The sequence below is a fragment of the Orbicella franksi genome, chromosome 2 (assembly GCF_964199315.1).
Source record: "Orbicella franksi chromosome 2, jaOrbFran1.1, whole genome shotgun sequence".
NCBI lineage: Eukaryota > Metazoa > Cnidaria > Anthozoa > Scleractinia > Merulinidae > Orbicella > Orbicella franksi.
Genome location: NC_138146.1, coordinates 21,719,774 through 21,732,848, shown reverse-complemented (window position 1 = coordinate 21,732,848; position 13,075 = coordinate 21,719,774). Strand labels below are relative to the sequence as shown.

General features: G+C 39.1%; 1 protein-coding gene and 1 pseudogene across 1 annotated transcript; both read left to right on the top strand.

The window, feature by feature from the left end:
* Positions 1–5,605: 5,605 nt before the first annotated feature.
* LOC145468819 (melatonin receptor type 1A-like) lies at positions 5,606–7,295 on the top strand (annotated as a pseudogene).
* A 1,062-nt stretch (positions 7,296–8,357) lies between these two features.
* On the top strand, positions 8,358–11,138 carry LOC145478640 (adenosine receptor A1-like). Its single transcript, XM_081456732.1, has one exon. The coding sequence runs from the start codon at positions 8,584–8,586 to the stop codon at positions 9,580–9,582; it is 999 nt and encodes a 332-aa protein (XP_081312858.1). The 5' UTR covers positions 8,358–8,583; the 3' UTR covers positions 9,583–11,138.
* Positions 11,139–13,075: the final 1,937 nt, after the last annotated feature.

Genomic DNA, 13,075 nt, shown 5'->3' with positions numbered 1-13,075 from the left:
TGAAAATGTCTTTGCAGTTTGTACGGATCACAAGTCAGTGGTAATTAAAAGTGTTCAACAATTTTTGTAAGTGTATGTTTAGGAATGGGTTTCGGAAGCATTTGGATTCGTTAGTGACAGCCTTGAATTGGTGAGAAAGAAGAGTGAAATCTAGGATCTAGGACCATCTAGTGTACTGGAACGCTCTGCAATTCTTCACCATGTTGGGACGGCAACATTACATATCACCATATAACCATTTATTATTATAAATACAGTCTTGGTCAATTTAAATGACAAATTATGACCACCCTTCCCCCCTATTTCAATGATGGAAAAAAAGGGGGCGTTTTGGTCTAGGCACGACTTCATCATTGTCATCATTGATTCGGAGAGAGGGGTGATTTTATTGCTTATTTCATTCTGACCGAGAATCAGTTTTAGTCGATTTAAATTAAAAATGGCGCGCTTTGGGGGGGGGGGGGGGGTAATTCTTATTTTATTCTGACCAAAATTGTAGCTGCATCTACTTCTATCATTATGACCATCTTGCGGTTCTGTCGCAGATAACTCAAGTTACTCATTCTCAGTGACACGGCGTCGCATAACAAACGTACCACGGCGATAACTCTTGCCTCCATCAATTTTAAATCACATATTCATGAAAAATGGTCTCGACCCCTCACCGATATAAGTCAAACGATTTTAAAACTAAATACTACTTAATGGCTAATCATGGTTGTGGCACCGCGACAGACCGAAGTTCTTCTCAATATTCCAACGATAGCTTGAGATGTTTGCATAAAAATTATTCATCATTTTGCAGCTATTGTTCTTGACAATCAGTGGGGATAGAGTGGAAATTCGCGGATGTTTTTTTCTAGAAGAAGTAAATCGTGATAACAACCAATTCATGTAACCACATTTCAGAAATATATTCATACAAAAACTACGAGTTGTAATAAGCTTTTTGACAGGTAGAGTGGATTCAAATCAGTGAGAATTCTCATCAGGCTGTGTTGTTGCCACGTAAATCAGACAACAGGTCCTAGCTCCTTAGGTCGTTTGCTACTAACACTGAGGCGTTAAAAGAGTTTTTATGCCAACGCTTTCAAATAAAGTAGAATCGACGGACTGAAAATTCAGCAGTGCCTGTGTTATTACCACATATAACAGATATGTAGTTTTTACTATTTCTTTATTTATCTATTTGTTTTCTCAAAATGTTAATTCTAAACATCAGTTCAATATAACACGATATAAAATATTTTTTGCGCGATAAGTGTTTTAAAAAATATTTAAAACAAAATAGAATTAATTCAGGTAACATTCTCACCTGTGTTATTTCCAGAGATAATAGACATTTTGTGTTCAACTCCTTCTATTTCCAGTACTTTGAATTCTCTTCGGGTAAAACCTAAAAGTCCTTCAAGGTGGCGGAAGCACAAGGAGAATAAAAGAAATTTGTTTGTCATTTGTGTAGATATTAAATTATAAATTGTTAAGAGATATGGCGACAAAAAATAGCAGGTATGGCTAAAACGGTTATCCATCTGCCGACCTACATAACTGCACGTTCGCAAGAAAAAAAAAAGCCGAATCGACGAACGACTGTAACATATGTTGAGCATCCCAGTAACTTGAGCAAAGACAATCGATACATTTCTTACCTTAAACTCATTATATTGGAATAAGATATCACAGCTGAATCAGAATAAAGGTCTGCTTGCTACTCTAAGGGCTAACAGGGATTATGATGTAGCTCCAGGAGGCCAATCCCAACAGATATATTTATTTTTTGTTAAAAGGATTCTGCTCGTGGGATTAGTGGCATCAGCTCCGGGACCATTTCCTCAGTAAAACAAAAGTAACGTCTTCATGGCAAAACGTTGCTTATGGTAATATACTGTCGTAAGTTGATCAATCAACACCACATAGTCAAAGAACCTGCCACTATGACGCCAACCACTGGCGCAATTCCCATGTTCACAGCCACTGTCTGGCGATGTGGTCTATCGAGCCGTTAATTAAGACTGAAAGATAATTTGGTAACTGGTGGCAAACGAGGGAAAAATGACCTGAGCTAAATACATGCATGAGGTCACAGCAGCCATTTGGCCATTTTTGCTAAAAGAGTTTTATTCTTATAGAGACATCAGTTTTATTGCTTTGCAGACAGCTAGTCCGGACACCATACATGCAACTCTAATGAGCATAATTAACATTCGCCAAAGATAGGGAAACATTTTCAATGCTACTTAGTATTCAACTTCCACACCGGATCCTCTCCATTGCGACTCCAGAAAAAAAAAAACCAACCACAAAAACCACGGCATTTCCCAAGTGTTAATATAAATAACTTGCCAATTTCTCCAAGACGCCGAGAAATAACATCCACAATTAAAACAATTCCTTCTATTGAAAAAAAAAAAGTCTGGAGGCATTGCAGAAACTGACTGCATGAAGGTCTCAGATAAAAACGGATTGATTATATCAAAGAAAGTATAGGCAACAATACTGAAATGGAATTTGGCATTTGAAGGTACTTCCAAGCGATTCAGTGTTATCACATTTCCGCCATCATTTTTCATGTAAGAGGCCCAAATCAGTTTAATGGAGATAGAAGATATAATCAAACACAAATGCCGGGATTAATGATCAATTATGACTATAGGCTTAATAGGATATGCAATGAGGAGAAACGTAAGTGGACAAACAAAGACCGAATATGTGAAAAAAGGATACTTTTGATCCTCGACTGATGTTCAGTCTTTGTTGATAGCATAATACAAAACGATAACAGAACACAAAAGGGGAAAAATAGAATAATGTACAGATAGTTAATGGATCTAGAAGTCACGTAGACTCCAGCCCAAAGCAGAAGGCTTTTATGTTCAGTAACCAACTGAAACTAATTCGATGTGACGGCTTCCAAACACATACACCAACACAAGGAATTGAAAAGGGGTAAATGGTACAATCTTATGAATGAATGAGGCAAGTTCCCTTGCAATGTCGAGCAATACAAAAGTTTAAAGTTACTGCTACTTACCAGAGCTGTGTGTCTTTCGTGAGATCAAATCAAATAAAGATCATATCTAAGAATTGGATATTTTTATCTGTAAGACGACAGATTAACCAGCACGCACAGCTTAGTCACGCACGATAAAGAGGCGGGAAATGATCCTTGTTCCCAGGTTTTTTGTTTTGCTGCCGAGGCATGGAAAAAATTCACAGGTTCGCCCTAGCTCCCTTCTTGAACTCCCTAAGTAATAAAAATACTGCACCAGGCAATTTATCACAGTCGTATTGATATCGTAAGTATTATAATATTTGTCTGTAATATTGAACATTTTTTCTATCTCTTACTATTTCAATTTGCAGGAGTTTGGTTAAAAAACGAATGAGGTAAACGAGGTCAAAGACTGAAAGAGCTAGGAGAACTTTTGGGTGACGAGAGTGCAAAATCGTTTTCAACGAAGATTTCCGAACGTAATCCACAGAATCTCAAAACGGCTCCCGAGTGTCACTCCAAGTGACCAAAGAGGTCCGAAGTTTTTGGAAGATCTATTTTCAAAAGTTACGGTACGAATCTTGTCAAAATCGCGAAGATTCTCTAGAGTTCTTAGGTGAACCATCGCATGTTCGTCATGGTCTCCTGGCCTGAGATATACGTCAGATTACAGTATCTGGGCTGGTTCAAGATCAAATGTTATCTGAATACACTTCATTCTAAGAGGATCTTTGTTATCACATTTCCGCCAACAATTTTATGTAAGAGGCTCATATCCGTTCATTTGAACGTGTTGTTGTTGTTGTTTTTTTCAGAACAAATTGCACTCAAAATCACGTAGTATATATAAGAGGCCAATCTTCATAAAAAATATCGCAGTGAGTATGCAACGCGATGGTTCAAGCTGCTTAGAATATAATTGATAGAATATAGCAGGAGATAGGTACAAAACGTCCTGCGCTTTCACTAGCTATTAAGCGATACATTGTTCGTTGCAATCTCTCAACATCGAAGGGAGCAGCTCACGGTGGAGGTCTTTCGGCCACGTAAAATGCGTGCTCAAAGTCAGGCTTACGTGACGAAAAATTTGATGCTTTGAGTGCTCGCTGGTTGATTGAAAGTAAAAATGTTTTATCTTATATCACAAAATCCAAGCTGACAGATGACGAACTTATGCAAATAGCCGAGTGCTGATTATCGCAGTCTTCAAAGTTACCCTTAACGTAAAGGACACCAGAAAGTAGCAATTTCAGTAATGACAAAGAAAACATCGACGACGGATGATGATACGATAAAGAAAGGAGAAAGATGGCAATGACTGGGGGATTCAGTTAGAATACCGGCATAACGAAGATCAACGAAGAACCAACTTGACTGGATAAATCCTGTGTGGCTTGGAGTCTTAAAAAAAAAACCAGACAGTCAGACAAATGACCACACATTGTGATAATTCTTACTAGCTCACCATGCAGTTGACAAATTCAATGGCAAAAGGCCGTGTTTTTAACAGGCAAAAGGACAAAGAGAAAACAAGGTTTTGACATCATACATTATACTCGTATTTACGATATTCCTTTTGTTATCGTTCTGAAACACGCGTGAAAAATGACTCGAACTTGGATTTGACCAGCGGTAAACCACTGCTATCTATCTAAAGTATCTTTCAGCATTATATAGTACGCATATAATTTATGCTTTCCGTATACCGCTCCGAGATGGCACCCAGTCCCTCACTGCTGCGTTGCCTGAGCTCTTTTTACTGGGCAACAAATGAGCACAACAAATTGAAAAAACATGGCTATAGGTGAAAGGTCCAAAGCCGCCTTTATTGAAACATGAAGTTTGATGATTAACGATTTTTAAAATGATTTTAATGATTAATTCTTGCACCTCAGAGGGGGGTTAAAATAACTATCATTGGCTCCTGCCCCAGAACAGTGTAACTTTGATTATGGTAATCAAACGCTGTGAGAGAAGGCATAAAAAAAATTCTATTTACAGGAAGATATTTTATTTACGCTTTTGCAGAACAACCTTACTCGAAACACTGAGCTGTAGGCATGCAGGTTGACGTTATTGTCCAGGGCGAGAGATTTTCGCTGCTGCAGGTGTTTTTTTGAAGATTTCTCAATTAAGGAAAAGCAAACTTACTCAAATTACCATGTGGAATGACTTAAGGATCAAAGTCTTGATCTGAACGACACCTTATTGAGAGAAAATTACTCGGCGCCCATTTCAGGCCAGATTTCTGCATTCGAATCAGTTTAATAAACACACATTTATAACTATAGTCGTCCTTCTAAGACGAAATTCTTTAATGGTGCCTTAAATAGTCTCCCTCGGCAGGAAACATTTTAAACCACGTCAGATAATTGTTTTCACAGCAAGTGTTTCGAGTAGAGAATCGATTGTACCCTTAATTTTTCAGAATACACCATGTCGCATGGGTCCAATCGACCAAATTCTCCAATTTGTCATTTACTTATTTATTTTCTCTTTTCATCTATATGTTTACATTGATTACGGCAAATGGTCCTGTCACGGACATTCGTATGAGAATATATTGAGAAAATATTTACACATGAAAACTTTTAGCAACGTGATTATGGCAAACAGCCGGTTTATCTTGATTAAAATTTAAAAAAGGAGAGACACCTCTCGCGATGCCATGACAATTTTAGAGTGTCCCCGCAGTCTAAACCTCTTTGTTAAGGGCCGCTTAGCAATTGCTTTGTTGAATTACCTTTGTTTTGGGTGCTTCAGGAATCATTGTCGCAATTTCTTGGTAAAATTAATTACGGATCTCTCCGTTTTTGCCGTGACTAATTTGAAATCTACTTACTCGCATAGAACAAGAAGTATTGTCGCATCAGTTAAAAGCAAAGCAAGCAATTTTTAAAACGAACACTTCAAGAGCCGGCGCAACAAAACTGGGCTCGATTTAGCCATGAATCAGAGTTTCTCCGGCCCTGAACGCCTCGAGCACCTTCTCAACTCAAGAAGTACTTCCACCATCGTTTTAGAATCTTCAATCGCCGTATTAATTTTCCTTGTGGCGGTGCCCGGCAATGTGCTTGTTCTTCTGGTTGTTTACAAGACGCCTAGACTACGAAATGCAGCTGGAATATTGATCACTTCGCTAGCGATCTCAGACATTGCCATGTTGCTCTTCGAATTCCCAATAACTTTTTCCGCCATGATCACTGGACGATGGCTTGGTGGTTTTTATCTTTGTCAAATCACAGGCTACGCAGTGCCTTTTCTCTGCAGCGCGTCGGTACAAACAATGGCCTTAATGGCACTTGATCGTCATTTCCGCATCGCTCATCCAGCGAGGCACCGAACCATATTCAGCGTAAGACGAACAAAGTTAATGGCACTTCTTGTGTGGCTGTGCGTCCACGGTTCAACTTCCTTACGTCGCAAATGGCGATGTATATACTTTTCATCCGGGCAAAGGGATTTGTTTCGTCGAGTTTACACTCTCGGCGAAGGTCGGCATCATATATCTTGTCCTGCCTTCGATTGTTGTCCAGCACTTCTACATGAAAGTATTCCTAGCTCTGAGAGCCAACAGAAGACACGTTCAAACCCTGCGAGGGCTAACAAGCGACCCTCTCAGAATGACAATACAAGAAGTCAAGTTAACAAGAACTTTATTAGTGACCGTGCTCGCATATGCCATTTGTTGGACTCCAGTTATGATAACAGATTTGGTGGACATGGCTCTTGGAGGGTGGGCCCTTCCCCGTGGTGCCTATTTGATGTACTCAACTTGTGGTCTCGCGAGTTGTTGTATAAATCCCCTGGTGTACGGGACCATGAACAAAGTATTCCGTGACGAATACGTCAGATTGCTTGGACTACGTAACACTAAAAATCCTAGTAATTCTATAACTTCAGTTGTAAAGTAGCATTAACGTTTTGCGCAGTTAGAATGTTGCCTTACAAGGCTGTGGGAATGAAGATATAGATGGCATCAATCCATAAAATTTACTGAGCAGTAGCAATAAATTCATTTGATAAAACAAGAGGAAGTGAAGCCCTTAGACCTTTAAAGAGGGACAAAAGTTATGCCTCCGGTCTACGATTGTCCTCTCGATAGTACTTAATAGCGCTTTTTCACATGACGTCCATATTTATGTCCCAAAACAATGAAACCGGGGCCATGTCAGTGTCCTAAACCAATCCTATGGCAGTTCAACTCTTTTCTTATGTAAGCACTTTCTCTTGTTCCAATAAATTTGCATGGCTGCTGGCCACGTGAATGAAAACGCTCCATAATAACTAATTGTAAACGTATTTCTTTACCAGGCATTGTATTTCTCTAGGTTTTGGTTGTCAGTTTCCGATAAACTTTTCTTTTCAATAATATAAGTAGTTGTTATTAGAATCTAAGTAAAGCTAGACATAAACGAGTTGATCAATACATTCGTGATATTGTTTTTTTTGGTGCAAAGTCCCCGAAGGTCGAAGAACAATTTGTGAACTTCTTCCTTAGACTACGCATAGCGACTACATGTAGTCGGTAGATGGTGGAGAACAGATTTACCCTTACACCACTAACTACGTTAGCTGAACTTGAGAGCAAAATTTGGAAGTTCAACCAAATGCAACCACGGGCTAAAACCGTCTGATCCAATTTGAAAATGACAGCACCAACCAAACACGCCCAACTCGCAACGAATTGTCGATCACGAACAAAAGAACAGTTATGTGTTTGACAGGAAAATTTACCAATATCAGTACAGGTGCACACTATGCAAATTATTTTTAAGGTGGAAAATGTCATTAATTATTAAAAAAAACTGGGTTATTGGATAATGCAATTCAAAGGTTTTCATTGGCTTAGCCACAATGGAAAATGAGCAATCATGCTATGCTCAACATGGTAAGAGAACGCGTAATTCTTAGCGGCAACAATGCCGAAAAGATACTGTAGGCGTTGAAACCGTTATTCGATCGAAATTTATGTTTTCATGAATACACGTTTTTTCATGCTATCTTCGTCTACTGATCGCGTTGAAACATCGTGAACGTATTTAGATGGAGCAGTGGAATCCTATCTTCACCCATACTACCTTCCGACATTGTTACGTGCGCACTCGGTACGCTATTTAAATACTCCAACAGAACTGGCGTTTGGAAAACTCCCCAACTGATAACCTGGAACAGGGCTTGGAACGGCGTCAGAAAGTTACGATTAATACACTGGCTGATTCAACAAAAACAAGTTTTGGCTCTCACAGTTAAGTTACTTACGAGGTTGGCATAGACTGATAAAGCGAAGTAATGATTGTGAAGTCTTTACAAATACAACCACTGAATATTTGTTTTTAATAAGTAACACTGACATTTTACGTTATTGAAATTTCCTGTTATTTGGCTGGACTCGAAGTATATAAGAAGCGAAACTTGTGGCTTTCAAAGTTACAACGGACTTAGCCAAACTGATACGGTATTGCGCCAATGCAGTCGAGAAGTTTGGTTTGGAATTGAACGATGCATCCGCCCCGTGTCATTTGAAAACGTAAATTAGATGTGGACAATTCGTCAGTAATCTGCCAGAAAGATATTGAAGCATACTTGCCATGTCACTTTTCGAGAAAGATTGCTCCGCAGTACCGCCACCAATATCACTGTCGTTCTTCACGGCGATCATTTCTATCGTCCTGTTCTTCTTTACAGTGCCGACAAACTTCTTAATCTGCTGGGCAGTGTACAAAGGACCACAAGAACTGCTCCGAAATGCGTTTAACTGCCTCGTGGTCAACTTGGCCTTTGCTGACCTTATTGTCGGACTTGTCGTGCTGACAATATCTACATATGTTCACCTGCTGGAAGGTTTAACAAATCATCCCAACTTACCAGTACTTCCAGTGGGTCACATATCATATTTCATATGCTGCACGGCGTCAACTTTCAGTCTTACAGCAATGGCTATCGATCGCTACATTGCCGTTGCTTACCCCGTCGTTTACAGAAACAAGATCACCCCTCGTGGTGCTGTCGCCGTCTCGATTTGCATTTGGTTTATTTCTATTTGCTTGCCCTTAGCTGTTTATTTCCAAATTGGCTTCATAAAATACGCTTTCGTTTTTGCCAATACAGCTATTGTTGCCACATTGCTGATCTTTTTCTTTTCGTACATCACAATTTATCGCAAGCTTCACGCACAGTTTCATATGTCTTCGCAACTCCAATCGGGAATGAATTCACACAGCGCTCAAATACGAGCACAAGAACATGAAAAGCGCCTGGCGAAGACATTCGTTCTCATTCTGGCGGCTTATCTCATCTGCTACACGCCTTCATGTGTAATAATCTACATCTTAAACTTCTGCCGCAGTTGTAGCTGCATAACAATCCATTGGTTTCGTGACCTTCAGTACGTTTTCATCTGGTTCAACTCCGTGCTCAATCCGTTTCTTTATTCCTGGCAAATTCCAAGCTTTAGAGACGCTGTTTTGGCAAGAATACCTTGGAAAAGAAGTGCAAGTCCAAACCAAGTATCCCCTGATGACCAATCGTTGGGAATGACCGACAGCAATTCTCTTCCGTCCCGAAGAGTTACGATTGGTAGAGTATAGAGGCTTTCTACTGTCATCGTAAAACACAGCAACAGATGAACATGCTGATTTGAAAAAAGGTGACTGCGATCGAAGTTAGCAATAATGTACAGGAAAAGAAACCAGGCGAGGTCGTTGGTATGGACGGATTAACAAGACTGAAATGTTGAATCTGAGGCCAACGGGACAAAAATCGAAACGATTTCTTTCTCGGGCCTGCATCTTTCCGACAAATGTTTCTAATTTCCTGTGTCATTGAAACTAGTACAGTGTTTGCATAACGTACAAAATACTGAGACCAGTGTGCGTTTCTCTGAACGGCTCGAAAGTTTATGCTGGACAAGAGTTTTATGGGAAGTAACATGGGGGTAATATTAAGTTTTGGGGGTAATATTAAGTCATTAAGTTGGCTAAATTGGTCCTGTCAAGGCATTGGCACAATTCGCCAAAAGACAAAAGTTTGCATTGCTCGTGGAGCTGTAGATACATATGAGCTTTTACTTCAACCAAGGCATGCTTTGTAAATACAAGGCAGTTTAATGTAACAATCGTGTTTGCATAACCTCACGCGGCCTGTCTGTTTGAGAAACTTAGACAAGTGGACATTTCTCGCAGGGAAGGAATGGCTGGCTGGATGACGCATCCGATTGAAACACTACCAACACTTGAATTCCACTCTGAAAAAAAAAAATAATAATAATATAATTGTACGGCAACATACAAATATCTTACTTGCTATACGACTACTACTTACACTATTTTAAAAAATTACACATTTTTGCGGCAACATGCGAATGTTACTTACAAAACGATTACTACTTACGCTATTTAAGAGAGATCCTTGTAGCTCAAGTAAGACTGCAAAGTTGAGCATATATTTTTCATTCGATATTGTAAGGATTTGTAGTAGTACTGCGACGTAACTTAAAAAGAGGTGCTAAACGTTTCGCCTTCAAACAAAATCAAAAAGCATCCCCTGTTAATTATAGCCAGACAATTAACAACGTCACACTCTGAGTGTTTAGCGTTAGGGATTGCTTAATACTGTAAAGGGAATTAGTCTTATGGAGATATGCCGATGTACTGTGCTTGAAGCGGCGTGACACGGTATTCTCCCTGAAAATGTCTTTGCAGTTTGTACGGATCACAAGTCAGTGGTAATTAAAAGTGTTCGACAATTTTTGTAAGTGTATGTTTAGGAATGGGTTTCGGAAGCATTTGGATTCGTTAGTGACAGCCTTGAATTGGTGAGAAAGAAGAGTGAAATCTAGGATCTAGGACCATCTAGTGTACTGGAACGCTCTGCAATTCTTCACCATGTTGGGCCGGCAACATTACATATCACCATATAACCATTTATTATTATAAATACAGTCTTGGTCAATTTAAATGACAAATTATGACCACCCTTCCCCCCTATTTTAATGATGGAAAAAAATGGGGCGTTTTGGTCTAGGCACGACTTCATCATTGTCATCATTGATTCGGAGAGAGGGGTGATTTTATTGCTTATTTCATTCTGACCGAGAATCAGTCATAGTCAATTTAATTTAAAAATTAAGACCAACCCTCTCCCCATTTCAATGATGGAAAAAAATGGCCCGCTTTGGGGGGGGGGGGGGGGGTTATTTCTTATTTTATTCTGACCAAAATTGTAGCTGCATCTACTTCTATCATTATGACCATCTTGCGGTTCTGTCGCAGATAACTCAAGTTACTCATTCTCAGTGTCACGGTGTCGCATAACAAACGTACCACGGCGATAACTCTTGCCTCCATCAATTTTAAATCACATATTCATGAAAAATGGTCTCGACCCCTCACCGATATAAGTCAAACGATTTTAAAAATAAATGCCACTTAATGGCTAATCATGCTTGTGGCACCGCGACAGACCGAAGTTCTTCTCAATATTCCAACGATAGCTTGAGATGTTTGCATAAAAATTATTCATCATTTTGCAGCTATTGTTCTTGACAATCAGTGGGGATAGAGTGGAAATTCGCGGATGTTTTTTTCTAGAAGAAGTCAATCGTGATAACAACCAATTCATACAACCACATTTCAGAAATATATTCATACAAAAACTACGAGTTGTAATAAGCTTTTTGACAGGTAGAGTGGATTCAAATCAGTGAGAATTCTCATCAGGCTGTGTTGTTGCCACGTAAATCAGACAACAGGTCCTAGCTCCTTAGGTCGTTTGCTACTAACACTGAGGCGTTAAAAGAGTTTTTATGCCAACGCTTTCAAATAAAGTAGAATCGACGGACTGAAAATTCAGCAGTGCCTGTGTTATTACCACATATAACAGATATGTAGTTTTTACTATTTCTTTATTTATCTATTTGTTTTCTCAAAATGTTAATTCTAAACATCAGTTCAATATAACACGATATAAAATATTTTTTGCGCGATAAGTGTTTTAAAAAATATTTAAAACAAAATAGAATTAATTCAGGTAACATTCTCACCTGTGTTATTTCCAGAGATAATAGACATTTTGTGTTCAACTCCTTCTATTTCCAGTACTTTGAATTCTCTTCGGGTAAAACCTAAAAGTCCTTCAAGGTGGCGGAAGCACAAGGAGAATAAAAGAAATTTGTTTGTCATTTGTGTAGATATTAAATTATAAATTGTTAAGAGATATGGCGACAAAAAATAGCAGGTATGGCTAAAACGGTTATCCATCTGCCGACCTACATAACTGCACGTTCGCAAGAAAAAAAAAAGCCGAATCGACGAACGACTGTAACATATGTTGAGCATCCCAGTAACTTGAGCAAAGACAATCGATACATTTCTTACCTTAAACTCATTATATTGGAATAAGATATCACAGCTGAATCAGAATAAAGGTCTGCTTGCTACTCTAAGGGCTAACAGGGATTATGATGTAGCTCCAGGAGGCCAATCCCAACAGATATATTTATTTTTTGTTAAAAGGATTCTGCTCGTGGGATTAGTGGCATCAGCTCCGGGACCATTTCCTCAGTAAAACAAAAGTAACGTCTTCATGGCAAAACGTTGCTTATGGTAATATACTGTCGTAAGTTGATCAATCAACACCACATAGTCAAAGAACCTGCCACTATGACGCCAACCACTGGCGCAATTCCCATGTTCACAGCCACTGTCTGGCGATGTGGTCTATCGAGCCGTTAATTAAGACTGAAAGATAATTTGGTAACTGGTGGCAAACGAGGGAAAAATGACCTGAGCTAAATACATGCATGAGGTCACAGCAGCCATTTGGCCATTTTTGCTAAAAGAGTTTTATTCTTATAGAGACATCAGTTTTATTGCTTTGCAGACAGCTAGTCCGGACACCATACATGCAACTCTAATGAGCATAATTAACATTCGCCAAAGATAGGGAAACATTTTCAATGCTACTTAGTATTCAACTTCCACACCGGATCCTCTCCATTGCGACTCCAGAAAAAAAAAAACCAACCACAAAAACCACGGCATTTCCCAAGTGTTAATATAAATAACTTGCCAATTTCTCCAA